The 16,281-nt window shown below is 48.4% G+C and overlaps 2 protein-coding genes across 2 annotated transcripts in view; one reads left to right on the top strand and one right to left on the bottom strand.

Annotated features, from left to right (window-relative positions):
- Positions 1-5,523, bottom strand: part of LOC104329147 (ethanolaminephosphotransferase 1) — a 60,044-nt gene extending 54,521 nt beyond the window's left edge. Inside the window, exon 1 of the mRNA XM_075416193.1 lies at positions 5,443-5,523. Within this exon, the coding sequence (XP_075272308.1) occupies positions 5,443-5,493 (51 nt within the window). The 5' untranslated portion in view covers positions 5,494-5,523. The remainder of the gene's footprint in view (positions 1-5,442) is intronic.
- Positions 5,524-14,335: 8,812 nt separating this feature from the next.
- Positions 14,336-16,281, top strand: part of SPIDR (scaffold protein involved in DNA repair) — a 206,881-nt gene continuing 204,935 nt past the window's right edge. The window contains exon 1 of the mRNA XM_075416192.1: positions 14,336-14,466. Coding sequence (XP_075272307.1) covers positions 14,452-14,466 — 15 coding nt within the window. The 5' untranslated portion in view covers positions 14,336-14,451. The remainder of the gene's footprint in view (positions 14,467-16,281) is intronic.

Here is a 16,281-nt window from a genome sequence, read left to right as displayed (position 1 = left end):
TTTAAGTACTGAAAGGCCGCAATAAGGTCTCCCTGAAGCCTTCTCTTCTCCAGGGTCAACAGCCGCAAGTCTCTCAGCCTTTCCTCATAGCAGAGGTGTTCCGGCCCTCGGATCACTTTTGTGGCCTCCTCTGGACCCGCTCCAACAGGTCCATGTCTTTCCTGAGCTGAGGGCTCCAGACTTGACTCAAGACTCCAGGTGAGGTCTCACCAGAGTGGAGCAGAGGGGCAGAGTCACCTCCAGATAAATATGCAAATGAAAGTCTCCTGACCTGAATTTTCAAAATCACATACAATGCTTGTGCTACTGGAGTTGAAAGCAAAACTCCTATTCAGCTGACATGAGCAGAATCCACAATGTTTCAAAATCTCATAGTTACACAGGTAGCCTTGGAAATGCATAAACACTCAACAGAAATCCAGTCTTGTATTCTTCCACACTGGAGCGATCCTGAACTTCCAGAAAATAATTCACTAGATTATACTCCACACACTTTTCTCTTTTGGTATAAGTCAGTATGAGTGAAACAATCAAGCCTTGAAACGTGATCATCATACGTCTGATCTTGTTCCTCTAACCTACAAAAACGAGGGCTGGGACGTAACTTGAGAGGTCTTCTAGTCCAGCGCGTTCATCTAATGCAGGATCACGTTTAGCAGACGTTCAGAAAGCAGATCAAGTTACAATGAGGTAACGAGCCATTTGCTTCCAATTGTTTGTGATAAACAACCACGTTGGCAGATTAAAATAGAAGACATTATCCAAAACTTTGCTAAAAAAGGTGTAAGCAACTGGTTATTAACACTGAACACTAGATTTTAGATTCTCCCCGAGAGAAATCAAAGCATTTCTTAAGATTGATAAAACGATTGCACAAGTCCCTCTAGTATCTGTTCCAGTGCTTATAGACACAAGGCTGCCATAGCATCTACCTTCACTTCTCTTTGTCCAGCCAAAACTTACGTATCATCTTTCTTTAAAAGGGCATGCATGAACACTAACTGGCTGTTATGCTCTTACTCCCACCGTACTCAGACTGCTTCTCACAGTTCATCTTTTCTAAGCTTCTTAATATTCCTAATGCCATTTTGACAATTGTAAACTGTGTGCCAAAGCCAGCAGGACACGTTATTCCAGCTGACACCTGAGCAGTACATCAGCTACAGCAGTATATGTACCCTTTGACATATCTATGACACTTCACACTTGAGAGCTTTTTTTCTCTTCATTAAAACAGCCACAACGCTGCTGATACCCAGGTATCTTTTTTTACAGACTCTTCTTTTATGTTTGAAATGTTGGTTTTCTTTCTCCTAAGCATTGCACCTTGTTTACTGAATTTATTCTTATTGATTTCTGGCTATTATGTCCGATTTTCAAGAACATTTTAAATCACAAGTCTATTCTTCAAAGTGCTTTAGTGTCACATGAACATGTTACAAGAGTAATCTGTCTTCCATTAATTAATGAAAGTACTGAAAAGCAACGGAGCTGGGACAAAGAGACAGCTCTGTAGGAAAGATCCCATTTGATATAACCTGCTACTTTGACACAGAACTTGAAACTACTCTAAAGAGTCATGTGTTTTCCTTTGACGCTGATTTCATCTTACTTGCCTCTACGTACTCTACTTACGAGAACGTGGGACAGCATCAGAAGTTTCACTGAAATGAAATCACATATATCTTATTTACTGCCCCCGTCCCCCCACCTTTCTCCACACAGGGATTTACCCTCTAAAACAGCGGCTTAGAGGATAGAAATGGTGTGGACGTACCAAGGTGAAAGTGTGAAATCTTAGACCTTAACTTTTAATGTTATCTCTGATTTTTTAATCATATTTTCCAAAGCCTATTCTTTGAGTCAAGCCACTATAGTTTGTCCTCAGACCTCTTTTATTCTGAAACAGGATAAGTTGTCACAGTTTTTTGGCTTGGAAAATCTCATTGCACAGGTGCTGTAGAAAAGCGAATTCAAGGCAGATTTGCAAGGGAAATCCTTCGATCACAGTGCTGAGAAGAGGCAATGGCAACATGAGCTCATCATTAACATTATTGCATTCTGGTGAGGACAAAAATAAAGAACCAAATTCTGCTTTTATTTGTACTCATCACCCGGCTGTCTCAGAACTGCTTGTTTCCAACAGAAAGCCAAACAGCCAGAAAAAAGGCAGATGCGTAATTCCACGGGTGCTCCTCTAGAATTGCAAAATGCTGGTAACAGAAATACAGAGTAGGAAGGGCATGACCCAAGCCCTCCAACTCCAGTTGGTTGCAGCATTTTGGCTGTGTCACTCCAAATCCTAGGGAATAGCACAAAATCCATGCCTCACGTTCTTCTGCTCTACACCTGCAGCAAACCACCTGAGCATGCAACTGGCCTGAAATCGGTACCTGCACACCTGCCCCGCAGGCAAGAAGACAGCAGAATTATCACAGCAGCAATACCCAGGGCTGCGTCTGAACAGTCTCGCTGTCACATCTCCACCTGTTCTCACTGCACTTTCAAGCAGAACAAGGAAAACTGAATCTCTGAATCCCCACTGACATGCAGCACGAACGAGAACAGATTTGTAAAGTGAAATAGCTAGCCCTAAGGATCCGATGTCCATGCTATCAGGGCTTCAGGAGGTTTTACACTGAACTGGTTCCAGTATGATACCACGGACTGAATGCATTGGGTGTATTTGTGCGTTCCTAGTACATCTGGGTTAGGTTCATTCAGAGGGAATGCATTTTGTGTACTCCGGGGTCACTCTGTGTTATAAACCAAAGCTTGGTAATTGGGGAAAACTTGCTTCAAAAGCATAATATACATGGACCTGACGATGCTAAAGGGTGCTGAAGTCTTTGCATTCTTTAGGTCTGCCATTCCCTTTGCAAAGGGCTGCGCTGGGTTTGTTGCCAAGGCCCTCCTCCAGCTGCCAACGGGAGACAGACAGTGCCCAAGACATACAATCGTGGCATTCATGGCAGAGAAATGAGTTCAGCTGTGTGAAAATTTTTAAAATTGAACTGTATTTTTTTCAATTCAATTTTTCAATTTTGAAAATTGAACTGTATTTTTTCCAGGCCAAACGTACCTTTATGAAAGGAGATGATTACACAAATGATTCTTTTAAGCTGTGTTATGATCGGCTCCTGGACAAGCTCAGGGGATAAACTGCACAAAGCACGCAGCATATTGAGCTGCTGACACTAGTGCAAATATGTCGCAATGTGAGGCACAAGGGAGAGATGGATGCCCCTACCTAGGTCCCTAGGCACACTTCAGATCTGGAGGCAACACATTGTTTTAGCTCAGTACTGAACGTGTGCTAACAAATCCTTTCAGAGATTATCTAGCTCTTCGCAGGGCCAACCCATGTATCCCCCCACTGTACTCTAGAGCTGGGTCCACCAGGAAACATGCTACAGAGACAGCCAGGTGGTTGTAAAAAGGGGTAACCTGGGTCTGCTGGGCACAGTAATTCAAGTTTAGCGCCAGTCCTGTACAGTAGGCAGCAAGGGCAGTAGCAATCTCCTCGGCGGGGCTGGGAAGCTGGAGGAGCAGGATGAGGCGAGGCCCTAGACTGAAGGGGAGAACAGAGGAGATGGCAGCCAGAGGGCAATAAGAGGCTGAAGAGCTCATCTGGGGCCTGGGAGGTGGTGAGAACAAAGCTGCGGTTGTGGTAGCAGCCCTGGGCATGGGAGGGTGAGGTGAGGAGGAGACTGTGGCATCGATTAGTGTCTCCTTGCTGCACTCCTTTTGCATTTTTGGAGGACTTTAACCCCTTGTGAGCAGCGCTTCAGGAATGGGCAGAGCTGCCATCATCTGCCACGTCCTCCTGCAACCTGGAGCACCAGGAAGATGGTCCAGCTGCCCCACCAGCTTGGCAGCACTGACCTCATGCATGCAGCTGTACTTCTCTGGGTGTAACCTGTGTCACTTGGGTTTATTAATTTATTTCTAAGATGTCCCAGTCCTGAGTCAACTCAAACAATAGAGAACTGACTATTTCGTTTTACCTTTCTAAAACCTGTACTTACCATAGTTTTCCAGAACATAGCTGAACAGATACTCCTCCAGCATGATGGCCGACTCCTACAGTTAAGAAAACTACCTAACATATTTTCCGGCCTTTTTCAATGCTCCCAAGAAACTAAAGTAATTTTAATATACTCAGCTAAAACATTTTGATACGTGATTCTGTCTTTTGGTAATCATTTGCCCAGTAATTCATATGTACTATATAATGATCACAAGCTTTAAAAAAATGATGTTTTGACTCTTCCCCATATGCACTTCTTTGCAGCTACTTTCACTCAGACAATAAGGAAGAACATAATATGAGTGTTCTTGGTACTACAAACTCAAATATTTTAGGAAAGTCACTCAAATAACAATGTCTGTTTATGCTAAGCATAGCTTTTCATTTCTCCTCTGGTGATGTCAGCCAAGACTGCGGCTCCACCGTTCAAGCACAGGCCTGTGCAGCTTACGCCCAGTGGCCAGACGCAGCTTGCAGCACGTTTTACCCCACTCGCACCGGAGACGCGCAAACAGGTCGGCACATCATAACGAGTTCCTGGTAAGCGACCCGGAGGAGGCTCCTGAAGCCACAGCTACTCCACCACCACCCAGCCCGCAGCGAGCAGGCAGAGCTGCTGGCCCGGGGAAGGGAAGGGCTTGGCAGGAGCCGGGAGAAGCCGAGTGCCCTGGTGGGCAGCGTGGTAGGAGGAAGCAGCATGGGGAGCGCGGGGTAGGGGCTGCTATGGGAAACCGAACACAGAACACAAGGTTGGGCGTCGTGCTGGTGGAAGCTGGGGTGCCCCCCGTGCTTGTAACAGGGAGCGGGGTGAGTGCGTGCGGACGGGGCGGCACGGCCCCTCTCGGGCACCTGCACCTCGGCCACAGCAGGTTCGGATCAGCGCCTGCAACGCGCCGGCTGCGGCCTGGGAACAAAACCCCGGCGCCTCGCAGGCCGGTACGTCGGAACGCCCCGCGATCCCACCCACCCGTCCGACTTCTGCGGGCCTGTTCTTTGCGAACACGAGGCTTAGTTCAAATTATTTCAAGTCAGCTTTTTTCCCTGGCTTTCTCATTCCTTTCTCAAGGCCGAAGCGTTCCCGCGCGCGATGGATTCGCGCAGAACCGCACGCGCAGCGCCCGGGCGCGCTGCCCCACCGAAACACCGCACCGCTCCCACCCCGCGTCCCCCCCAAACCCGCCGGGCTCCCCCCGGCGCGGCCGCACACCCACACCCGGCTGACCCCGCGCCCGCCGAGCCCCGCCGCCGCGCCAGCACCCGGCTGCCCCCCTCACGCCGACCCAGCGGGCAGGGGCGGCAGCCCGGCGGCAGGGCCGGCCGCCGAGCGCGGCAAGCGGAGCCCTCAGCAGCGCGGACACGCCGAGGCGGGAGGACCGGCCGCCCGCCCCTACCCCCCGGGGTCCGGCCGTTACCTTGTACCGGCGGAAGCCGTCCAGCTGCCGGGCGCTGACATACCGCCACATCGCCGCGCCGGGAGGGCAGGCAGGCAGGGAGGCGGCGGGGCCGGGGGCGGGCGGAGGGCGGCTCCCCGGCCGCGCCCCGCGGGCTGGAGCTGGGGCCTGCCCCCCGCTGCCGGGCAGCCGCGGGGCCCCGCCGGCGGCCGCCTCTCCCCGGGCGGCTCCCGCCCGCTCGCCCACGCCCGTGGGAGCGGGCGGTTCCCCGCGGCCCCGGCAGGTTCCTCCGGCCTCGGCGCCGGCCCGCCGGTGCCGCCTGCTGCCAGCCTGCAATCTGCCCGCGGGGCTGGGTACCGGGCGTGCTCCGCAGCAGCCTCCCGCCGCCACGGCGAGCCGCAGCCCGAGCCACCTCCCAGGGCCGGGCCCCGGCACGAGTCCTCCGATGAAAGGTGTATGAAAGATGCCGTGTTTATGGGGCGGGCGAGGAGGTGCCCGTGAGGACAGCATACAAACCAATGTTATTTAAGTAACGTGGTTTGGAAACTGGTGACGCTGAGGATTGGAGATTGTACCGGCATTCCTTCCAGCCATAACCTGTCCCTTGCACCTCTCTGTTAAAACACCTGCACCGGAGCCCTTCGTTGCACGCCAGCCTGCGATACGGCCCACGCTGCCCGATTTCCAGAGAAACAAGGAACTGGCGTTGGCCAAAGGCTGGGAAACGTCAGGAGTAACGTTCCAGCTGCAAAGGCCGTCCAGCATACGGCAGGACACCTGGTGCTGCCCCCACCCTGGGCTGTTCGAGGGAGAGCTGAAATCGCACGCATCAGGGCCGGAGCTCTCACTGACCGAGTGGAATCTGTCCAGACAGGAAATCAATGAAGATCCATTACTCGCACCCCGCGAGCGAGCGCTTCCCGGCACCTAATGCATTGTGAGAGCCAGTGTCATTTTACAAACTGTGCAGGTTTGATAGGAATTATATAGAAGTTAAAATCGCTAAGCGCAAGCTGGTTCTTGTTCTGTATCATTAATTACACATTAATCACTGGAGACATGCTTACACCTACATTCTGCTTCCAGCATCAGCATCTGAACTTTTGCTCTCGAAAGCAACCCAGAACTGTAGCACTCGGCTTCAGGTTACCGAGTTCAAGCTCGATTCCAGTTAGGAAAGCTATAATATTTGGAGTTCATAATTTCCAGAAGCCAACTCTAATTTTAATTAGTGTTCGTACCCTGGGTTTTGATTTGGGATCCCCTTCGCCTCTCATTGTTATTATCATGTTTTTAAGTTGTATTAGGCTATAGAATTAATCTGCAAGGGTGTCTAAGAAAAGACTCATGACTACTCCTGCACTCAGCACCACTTTTTTATGCAAGTGACTAAAAACGACCAAGCCATTATATAGTTATCACTTCCATTTCTTAACTCCAACACTCGTAAGGCTCAAGCACAAAAGCAGAAATTTGGCTGAATAACTATCAGGGGCGTGATAGTGGTAGAAAAGGTGCTTGCTTTTCTGAAAGTTAGGTTTCAAAGTATTTTTTCTCTTTGCAGGCCTCTAAATTTATGTTAAAAAGAAGCTGTACTGTCGCAAAGATATAGATATAGAAGATATATAGATATAGCAGATATAGAACACAAGTTTTATTTCCTGTTCTTCTCTCAAAACTGTCTTGGTGATAAATGCAACACTTTTTTTAAAACCCCTCATAAATACTCCACTAAACAAAGAATGTAAAAGACTGCACATATGTAAAAATGCAGTTTTCATTAAGTCAAACCTCAGCATGTTCTGTGTCTGCTAATGAGCACATCAAAGGAGGCAGCAGTAGATAAGCTGTACTGAAGAAAGGGAAACAGACTGGTGACTGGATATGGAACATCACCGAGCAAGCTATGGCACAAGTAACGTGGCCTTTGAGAATTCTGTGGAAATTATACTGACATACTAACCTTTGATTTAAGAAACTTCCTTGGTTTAGGCATCACGATTCATACGAATGGTTGGCCCTTAAGACAAAGCGCTCAGGTGAGCTAAGTCCAGGTGTGAGCAACATCCACAGCCACATGGTTTACCGCTGTACCTGACGTTCTCACTGCTTCCACGCATGGCTGTGTGTGTATTTAGAGGTTATCCTATGGTTACATTCTTCAAGCTGAGGTGTTTTAGAGTTCTTTCTGGACAATTGTTTCAGCTGTGATCCAAGCTGCCTGTCCTACACACAGGATTGCCGGAAGACCAGTGAAAGCAACCTTAGTGCTCTAACACATACTCTTGTGTCTTTTCTGGAAAATTAATGAGTTGTAGCCTGAGTAAAGATGAGCTCTAACTCGCACCAGCACGTGAATATTAGAACCTGAACAAACTTCCACTGCATGAGCTTGAGTGTGGATGAGACAAGCGTTAAGACAAAAGCCCAAAGCAGGGCACAGTTAACTTTCACTATAGAAAAAGCTGAAGCTTTTTTAACAACTGTGGCTGGGACATTTGTGACAGTTCAGACTTTACTAAGTAAATGACCCAAACATGGCTTTCTGCAGCTCAGGGGGAAGTAATTCAAGGCCAGATTTGAATCCAGTGAAATCAGCAGGGGAATTCTCAGGTCTTCAGTGCTGTTTACTAATTATGTGTAGTACTGAGAGGAAGGCAGTGATTTATTATTTTGAAAGAGCAGGCATATTGTACCACTGGTACATGCAAGAAAAAGTTAAAAAGAATAGCTGTTCCACAGATATGAATAGTATTTGGAAAAAAAAAAAAAAGGCAAGAAAAGAAACATCAAGATAAGTTATATTCTTCATCCACCAAAATGGTAGGAAAAGAGATGAGGGCTCAGGATAGCTTAGAATGAATCCTTGGGTTTCAGTTTTCACTCTCTCTGTTATAAGTTATACTAATAAATTAATAATAATGGACTTTCTTGCATAAGGAAAACTGCCTAGTATGGCAACTTTGGGTTTTACTAATTTATGACAGTGTCTTGTTTATTCCACAACTTAAAGCTGCCTGCTATGCAATAGGCTTTATCTAGGAGGCATCTAATAGTACATTCCTGCCTACTTCAAGAAGATAAGTAAAAGCAGAGACAACTCATGCAGAGAGCGAACCTCCAATGATTAGCCACCAGGGCAGCCAAAGAAGGGACTGATGTACAGGGAGGAACTGGGAAAGTGGGAGCAGTGTGGGACACCGTAGATTTCCCTGGAACATGTAACACTTAGGACTCAGATATTGTTGGAGGCTCAATTTAAGTTTCAGGCTCTTTGTAAGCTTATTTTGGTCTGTTAATCTGGTTTATAACTCATGGCTATTTAACCTAGTATTAGTGCTGAATGCTAGAAAATGATCACATCTATCATAAACTGCTGTATCGGTTCCAAAGCCAGTTGTTCGCTTGCAGTTTCAGTTTGCCCACTGGCAGGTAAGGGACCTTCACTACGGGGCCTTATTTGTGACCTCCAATTTTGTTTGAATGAGAGCTACTTTTACTACGTCAGCAAAAGCATTCAATAATGAATTTGTGAGTTTCAGAATATGGCTAGAATATACCTATTGATTAGAAAACAAATGAAAGGAAACAAGTATTGTAACCAAATTCCATCTGGTTAGCTATAAAAGGGCTTGCAGGCTGTGCAAATGCAGTGAGCAACTGCTGTGTACCATGGGCTTCTCGACTGCCTTCATTCTTGAGCATGCCTGGTGTGCTGGGCCTCGTGCAGGGGACATGGCCACCACATCAGTGGGCACTCATCAGTGACACACAGAGGATTCTGCAGATACATGACGTGTGGCCTGGCCATAGTGGCAGGTCTGGTCCCCACAGTCTGTATTTAGAGTCTTTGTGATGCTGGAGTTAGTTATAAGCCGTGGATATTGTGGTGTGGAGAATCACACAGCTGAGGGACAAGGGGTGCCAAGTATCGTACGGTACCGGTTGTGCTGGATCTGTCTGGGTGCCACCCTACAGCGAGGGGACGGGTGATCCTAGGCAGGTACAGGCTGCCGTGTTCCCAGCAGACGCAGCCAGCGTGGGGATTCTTGGGGTGCCTAGCCATTTCCTACCTGGAGAGGAAAAGTCATTTGTTCTGAAAAGAATATGCTTCAAAATAGAGGGAGCGGAAGCTGTTGCCTCGCACAACAGTGGCAAGTGTCTCTGCACTGATGCACGGTCACTTCTTCACAGAATCACAGGATGGTAGGGGTTGGAAGGGACCTCTGCAGATCATCTAGTCTAACCCCCCCTGTCAAAGCAGGGTCACCTAGAGCAGGCTGGCTTCTCTCATTCTGACTTGCACAAACTCAGGTTGTTTCCCTGACACCTCACCAGCTACCAGGCCGTGCCTACCCAGTGGGGCAGCTTCAGCTCTTCCCAGTTCTGGCCTGTTCATAGCACTGAGCTGACCGTACAACCTTACTTTCAGAGTAAAGCAGGCTCATAAAGAAAGCATCATGTGGTGAAGGCATATGTCTGAAGAAGACTGAAGGAATAACAGGAGAAAAGCAGGGTCTTGGTCTCGGGGAATGCAGGTAGTGGCAGGGCTGTACTTTAGGTTCTTAGCTGCTTTATGGCAAATTTTGAAATTCGAAGGTAGTCACTCCTGAGATGAGCCCGTGGGACTCACTGTCACCGAGGACCCTTTACACAGACAGCTTAATCCCATCTCCTCTGCTGCAGCTCACTTCTTCCGCAGAGGTTTGCTCTGTTTTGTGAAAGAAAAAGTGTTAAAGTATCACATGCCACTAGTCAATATACTATACTAATAAATAAAACAGGCTTGAATCTATTCTCCAGCTCAGAGGGCAAGTGCATGGTACATCTCACGACCATATAATTAAACTCTCTTCTCCGAAGTCAGGGCAGCCTCGTCCATGCGGCCTACTGAAAACAAGCCCTGGCTTGTGCTGTCTTCTAACCAGTGCCAGGGGCACTGCTTGGGAATACGCAGTGGCCGGGCCTGATCCAGGCCAGGGAGCCCGCCAACAGCTCTGCAGCAAGGACAACCACAGGAGAGGACTCAAGCCCATGCTCTGACTCCCTCCAGTCTGCCAGTGGGAGAGCCGGCTCAGCGCTGGCCCCAGCTGTCCACACCACTCACCTGTTTACCTTCTTCTCAGCTCTGCTTTGGGTTTCTCCAGCTCCCGTCGGGCTGCTGTGGAGCAGCTAGCCTCGAACAGCACGGATGCACGCGAGTCCATGCCAGTCAGCCTTCCTTCCCCCAGCAGTACAGATATGCTGGGCTTCAGTGGTGCTTAAGATGGACTTCTCAAAGTGAAAAAATCTTCGTGACTGTAGACAGTCAGCAGACCCCATCCACTTCTCAACATACTCTTCTTCCTTGGGCATGGCACCGCTTAAGGCTTTTCAAGAACAGTCTCCGTAAAGTCTTCAACACAAGGGTATGCCATAGTCATGATGAAACCTACTGTGCTAAAGCAGTATTAATACTGGACCTAAAAGAGGAAATTCAGTTTCTGAAGTTACTAAAATATATGAAGTGCAGTCTTGCCAGTACCTCAGTAATTTTAAAATCTTGTTGAATAAACTAAGAGGAAAAACTTTAGTGGAAGTATATTGGTCTAATGATGGAAGTTTTAAAAGTGCCACTTTTTTCCAGCTCTGAATATGTGCCTGCATTTTTTTTCCCAGGAGTTAGAGTCAAAGCAGGGTACTTCAGTTACAGATGTTCAGTTTCAGCTTGGAAAATCATATTTTATTTGCATTTATCTTGTTAAACTACAGACATCTTATAAAAAGTAGGCAAATATGCTTCCCAAATGTTACCGTCTGTCAGAAAGTTATGTACTCATATTTCTTTTATAGCACAGAACACAAAGAAATAGCATGAGAAGACATAAAAATGCCAGCCATCATAAGATGCCATGGGCAGCGCTTGGTGGGATACTGAGACGACCGGGCTTGGGCTGAGCATGAAGCCACCCTGTCCCAGTGGGTTGGCAGCCGGGAAGCCCCCGAGGCTGGAGCCCCTTGCTTATGGCCCAGGGACAAGGGCTGGTAAAAAGATGCTTCTTGGGTATGTTGATTCATTTAAAAGCTATTTTTTTTGCTTTTGATTCTTAAACAATAAGCTATGAATTTTTAATTGGCATGAATGTAAGAACTTGACTCCGCTTGCTTCACTAAAATCCCCTGAGGCTTTTTTTTTTCATTTTTTCCACAAGTTTAGAGCTTGCCTCGGCATAGCCATGCATCGTACTGTGAAATGGTACAATTTAATTTATAGCGGAACTGACACTGCAGCTTTGGGATGAAAAAGTGTGAAGTGTTTCATGTTGTTTCCTAGGAAACCTTAGAAAGCCTGGGATCATCAAACTGTAACACAGTCAACAGAAGAAAATGTTATTTCGGATCTAGACTGGGGTTCTGCCTGGGATCTAGCCTAGGCCTTGGGATCACCTCTTGCCTGACAGATTCATAAAAATCCAGCTGACCCTGAAAGACAGACTCTAACATACTTAATGAGTTTTTCCTCACCTATCTCATCCCAGTTAAGTGGCTGGGATGTTGTGACTTCTAGAACTTTACTAAGGAAATGACTCAAACCAAAAATCTTCTCTATGTTTGAACTTGACGTTGTCCGTACCAGGCTTTATACACAGGAAAGCTTTTAGACCTGTAACTTAATGCTCTAGAAGAGGAAATGAATCCATAAACCCACGTCAGAATGAAGGACAGGCACATTTAATCAATACAATCAAGTTCTCCAAACTTCAGTAATTTAAGCTTCCTTATCTTTTGATTCATTCATATAAAATAAATCGTGTTTCTTTGAGAGAGAAGCTCTTTCTACACGTGGATTGAGAAACATCAATGCAATCAACAGCACCACTGACAAATAAATGCTCCTTCTTCTGGACTTCACTAAAGAAATCCATTTTTATTGTTAACAGGAATTTTGTATTTTTCATAGAATTTTCATACAACAAAAGTACAAAAGGGCTAAAATTTCTTAATGTTCCCTGAGCAGCAGTAAATTTCATCTTGAGCACAAACCCAGTCAATCAGTATATCAGATAACAGAGTGGACTCAAACTATGATTTAAGCCTGGGAGAACACAGACACGCTTGTATACAGAGACAAAAAAACAGTTCTTCAAAAATTGTATAGCAAATTGCGTTAATTATGACTTCCAAAAGTATAACACACAGAAATTTTCAACAGACTTGAAGAATAACGTACTGGTATTATGAAACTTAAGCTTTTGTGAAGCGCGGCATTTATTATTCTTTCTCCACAGAAACATTATTTTACAACAATCACAGCTCTATTTTAATTCCTAATATATAGGGTGGTTTTCTGACCCGTTTCCTCTATTTCCATGTAATTTCAGTACTTCTTTGTGAAGAACATGAAAACAAATAAAGGAAATCTATTGATTTCTTGGGATTCTATAGGAGTAAATTCCTCTCAGGTGTAAGCACCTTGGAATCCTCGGAAGGAGCGTATGTACAGAAAAAAATAATACAGACTCACTAAACAGACTGTGGTTTAGCTCTAACGCAGACTATTTAACAGAGTAGTGCAGTAATATACTTCTTTCAGATATCAAAGAAAACCAGTTTGATGATATACAACAGAATTCATTTGTCAGTCTGGTAATTTCAGGAGAAATATGGCAAATTTTTGGATAGATGAGAACACAGCGCTTTTAACTCTGTTTTGAACACAACAATCAAAGGCAGTATGGGGTTTGGACGACGATGTTGCTGGCTCTCCTCTCTCTGTAAAATCGACTTTAATTAGTGGCAGTTATATAAAGGGCATGTGAGGTGGGTATTGGCCAGAAGGTGCCTTGGAAAAAAATACACATTGTAAACTATAGACTTACATATACGTAATTAGGGCTTAATAGTAAAAATGCAATCATACTGTGCCTTCTATCAAAATGTAAGTGCTTTATAAATTCTAATTAAGCTACGAAATATGATTATCTCATTTTACAAAGATAGTTTATTATTCTCCTCCACTGTTTCACGACACTGACAGCCTAAGCAACCTTCTCAAGAACACACAAAAAGCAGTAAAAAACAACCTAAGCATTTTTAAGGCTGTCAGCCCTTTTTTTTCCCTTCAGTCAGTTGCAATTACCATTTTCTGGAAGAGAAGGTCCATTCGAAGCAGTTTCGATTCCAAGTCCCTACATCTCGGCACTGACATAACCCTTTTTTGCCTGTAAATTTACCCGCTTGCCTGTTGTTCGGGGAGTTAAAAATCTCAAGCTTATGGCTTAACAGCAAACGTATTTTTCCATAAAGTGTCTTGTGTTTAGATGTCACTCTTAGTGCTTTATTTCCTTGTGGTGTTAAAACAGCACCGTTAAGGTTTACTTCTGAGCGAACTCGGGCACCATGAAGGATGCGGAGGCTTACACCGAGGCCGCCCTTCTCCTTCCACAGCAAACTGTGCGGGCACAGCCCGGCACCCCCCCCCACAGCCCAGCCAGGGCCCAGGGCAAGGCCCAGGCCGCCGCTCCCGCCTCGTTCCCAGCCCCCCAGCTCGGGCTGAGGCCACGAGGGCTGCTCGGCGGGGGACGGGGCCACAGGCCCAACCCACCCAGGCCGCAGGGACGCGGTACCAGCGGCAGCATGAAAACCCCGACGGCTGCCGGTACCCGCCCCGCCCGTTAACGCCTCCCTTCCGCCCGGCGGCCCCTCTCCGCCTCGGAGCCCCGCGGGGAGAGAGGGAGGGGAGCGGCCGAGGCCCCGCCCCGCCCCGGCAGCGGGGAAACGCCAGAGGCGGCCGCAGCGCCAGCCACGCCCCTGCGGCCGCCAGGCGCGCCCCCCCGCCCCCGCAGGGCGCATGCGCGCACTGCATCCTTCGCCTCCTCGGGAAGACAGGACACCACCCGCGGTCCCCAGGCTCGTCCAATCAGGAGCCGCGGCTCTCGCGGCGCCAAAGCTGGAAAGGGCGGGGGGAGCGGCGTGAGAGTTCCCCTTCGCCCCGCCCCCCGGGGCTCCCCCGCCACGTGACAGGGGACGTGGCCGCCTCGTCGGAGGGCGATGCCCAGTAGGAAGGTATCTGCGTGCGCGCGGGCGCGGGCGGGCAGGGGGCTGCGGGCGCCGCGGCCGCCTCTCAGGCTCCGTCCCCGCGTCCTGGGTCTCGCAGCGGTGGCGCTTCCTTCGTCGGCCCCCGGTGGCAGCGGAGCTGTGCCGAGGGGAAGGCGAAGCCGCAGGGGGGGCCGGCCGGAGCCGCCGGGCTCGGCGCTGCCTGGGGCAGCTCCGCTGCTGTGGGCGTGGGCGGGAGCGGGGCGGGGCGTCTCCCGGTGGGGTGTCTCGGCGCGCCGCGGCTGACCCGCTGCCCCTGGCCTGCGGCCGTTGTGCCGGCGCGGGGCGCCGCCGGGAGGCAGAGCGGGAGCGGAGCTCGGACCCCGCCTCGGGGCTGTGAAGCCTTCCGAGTTCCCGGCAGCGTGCGGGCACGGTGGTGTGGGTGCTCCGCGCCGGCTTTTAAATACAGCCACGTTTGCAATCAGTTTTTGTGGAAGAAAATGTCAGCGACAAGCTTAAAATAACCTGCTGCGTTTAAACTGCCGTGTGATACTGACACGATGCATCTTCTGAAAGTTCTGCAGTTCTTGACTCTTCGGCTGCCAAGCGTTCACCAACCCCCACTGCCGTGTGGTGACAGCTTTTCATAACAGCGGTTTATTTTGCAGGCAAAGATAGTATTTGTCATTACTGTGTCAATGAGAACCGTACTGGTCAAGCGACAAGACAGCAGTCCTCTCCCCTTGCTGGCTACTCGATTAATTAAGCCATGTTAAAAAACAAACCTGGTAAAGAACACAAGGTACGGTACTGTTATTGTACCCTAAACGTTTTGGATAATTTAATCTGGTGAAAGCATTTCTAAAATACTTCTGGTTTGACCATTTTGATAGAGGGCAGATTTCTGTCTGTCAAACTGCTTGGCACCAGGTGTTAATACAAAGTATATTTTAATAGTGTTCTTATTCCAGAAGGTGTTTTTTAATCAATGTAAGCATATAGACCATACAGCTAGGCAGGTGCAATCCAGGAGGTTCCTACAGAGCATCGATGATAACTTTCTGATGCAAGTGGTGGAGGAACCAACAAGGAAAGGCGCGCTGCTGGACCTTGTGTTAACAAACAAGGAGGGACTGGTGGAGGACGTGAAGGTTGGAGGTAGACTCGGCTGCAGTGACCATGAAATGGTCGAGTTCAGGATCCTGCGTGGAGGAAGCAGGGCGATAAGCAGGATCAAAACCCTGGACCTCAGGAGGGCTGACTCTGGCCTCTTCAAGGAGCTACTGGGAGGAATCCCGTGGGCCAGGGCTCTCGAAGGCAGGGGGGTCCATGAGTGCTGGTCGCTTTTTAAACAACACTTCTTCCATGCACAGGAGCAATGCATCCCCCTGAGAAAGAAATTTAGCAAAGGAGGAAGGAGACCTGCATGGTTAAACAAGGAGCTTCTAGCGGAGATCAGGCAGAAGAGAAAGGTGCATGGCATGTGGAAAGAGGGACAGGCCACTTGGGAAGAGTACAGAAACGTAGTGAGAGCATGCAGGGATGCGACGAGGAAGGCCAAGGCTCACCTGGAATTGAAGCTGGCAAGGGATGTCAAAAACAACAAGAAGGGCTTCTTCAACTACATCAGCAGCAAAAGGAAGGCTAGGGACAATGTGGGGCCGCTGCTGAATGAGGCGGGTGTCCTGGTGACGGAGGATGCGGAGAAGGCAGAGCTAATGAATGCCTTCTTTGCTTCAGTCTTCAGTGCTAAGACTGGCCCTCAGGAATCCCAGGCCCCGGAGGTAAGAGAGGAAGCCTACAGAGAGGACGACTTTCCCTTGGTCGAGGAGGACTGTGTGAGGG

The sequence above is a fragment of the Opisthocomus hoazin genome, chromosome 3, assembly GCF_030867145.1.
Source record: "Opisthocomus hoazin isolate bOpiHoa1 chromosome 3, bOpiHoa1.hap1, whole genome shotgun sequence".
NCBI lineage: Eukaryota > Metazoa > Chordata > Aves > Opisthocomiformes > Opisthocomidae > Opisthocomus > Opisthocomus hoazin.
The sequence above is the reverse complement of the archived record's forward strand: the minus strand, read 5'-3'. Positions and strand labels throughout refer to the sequence as shown.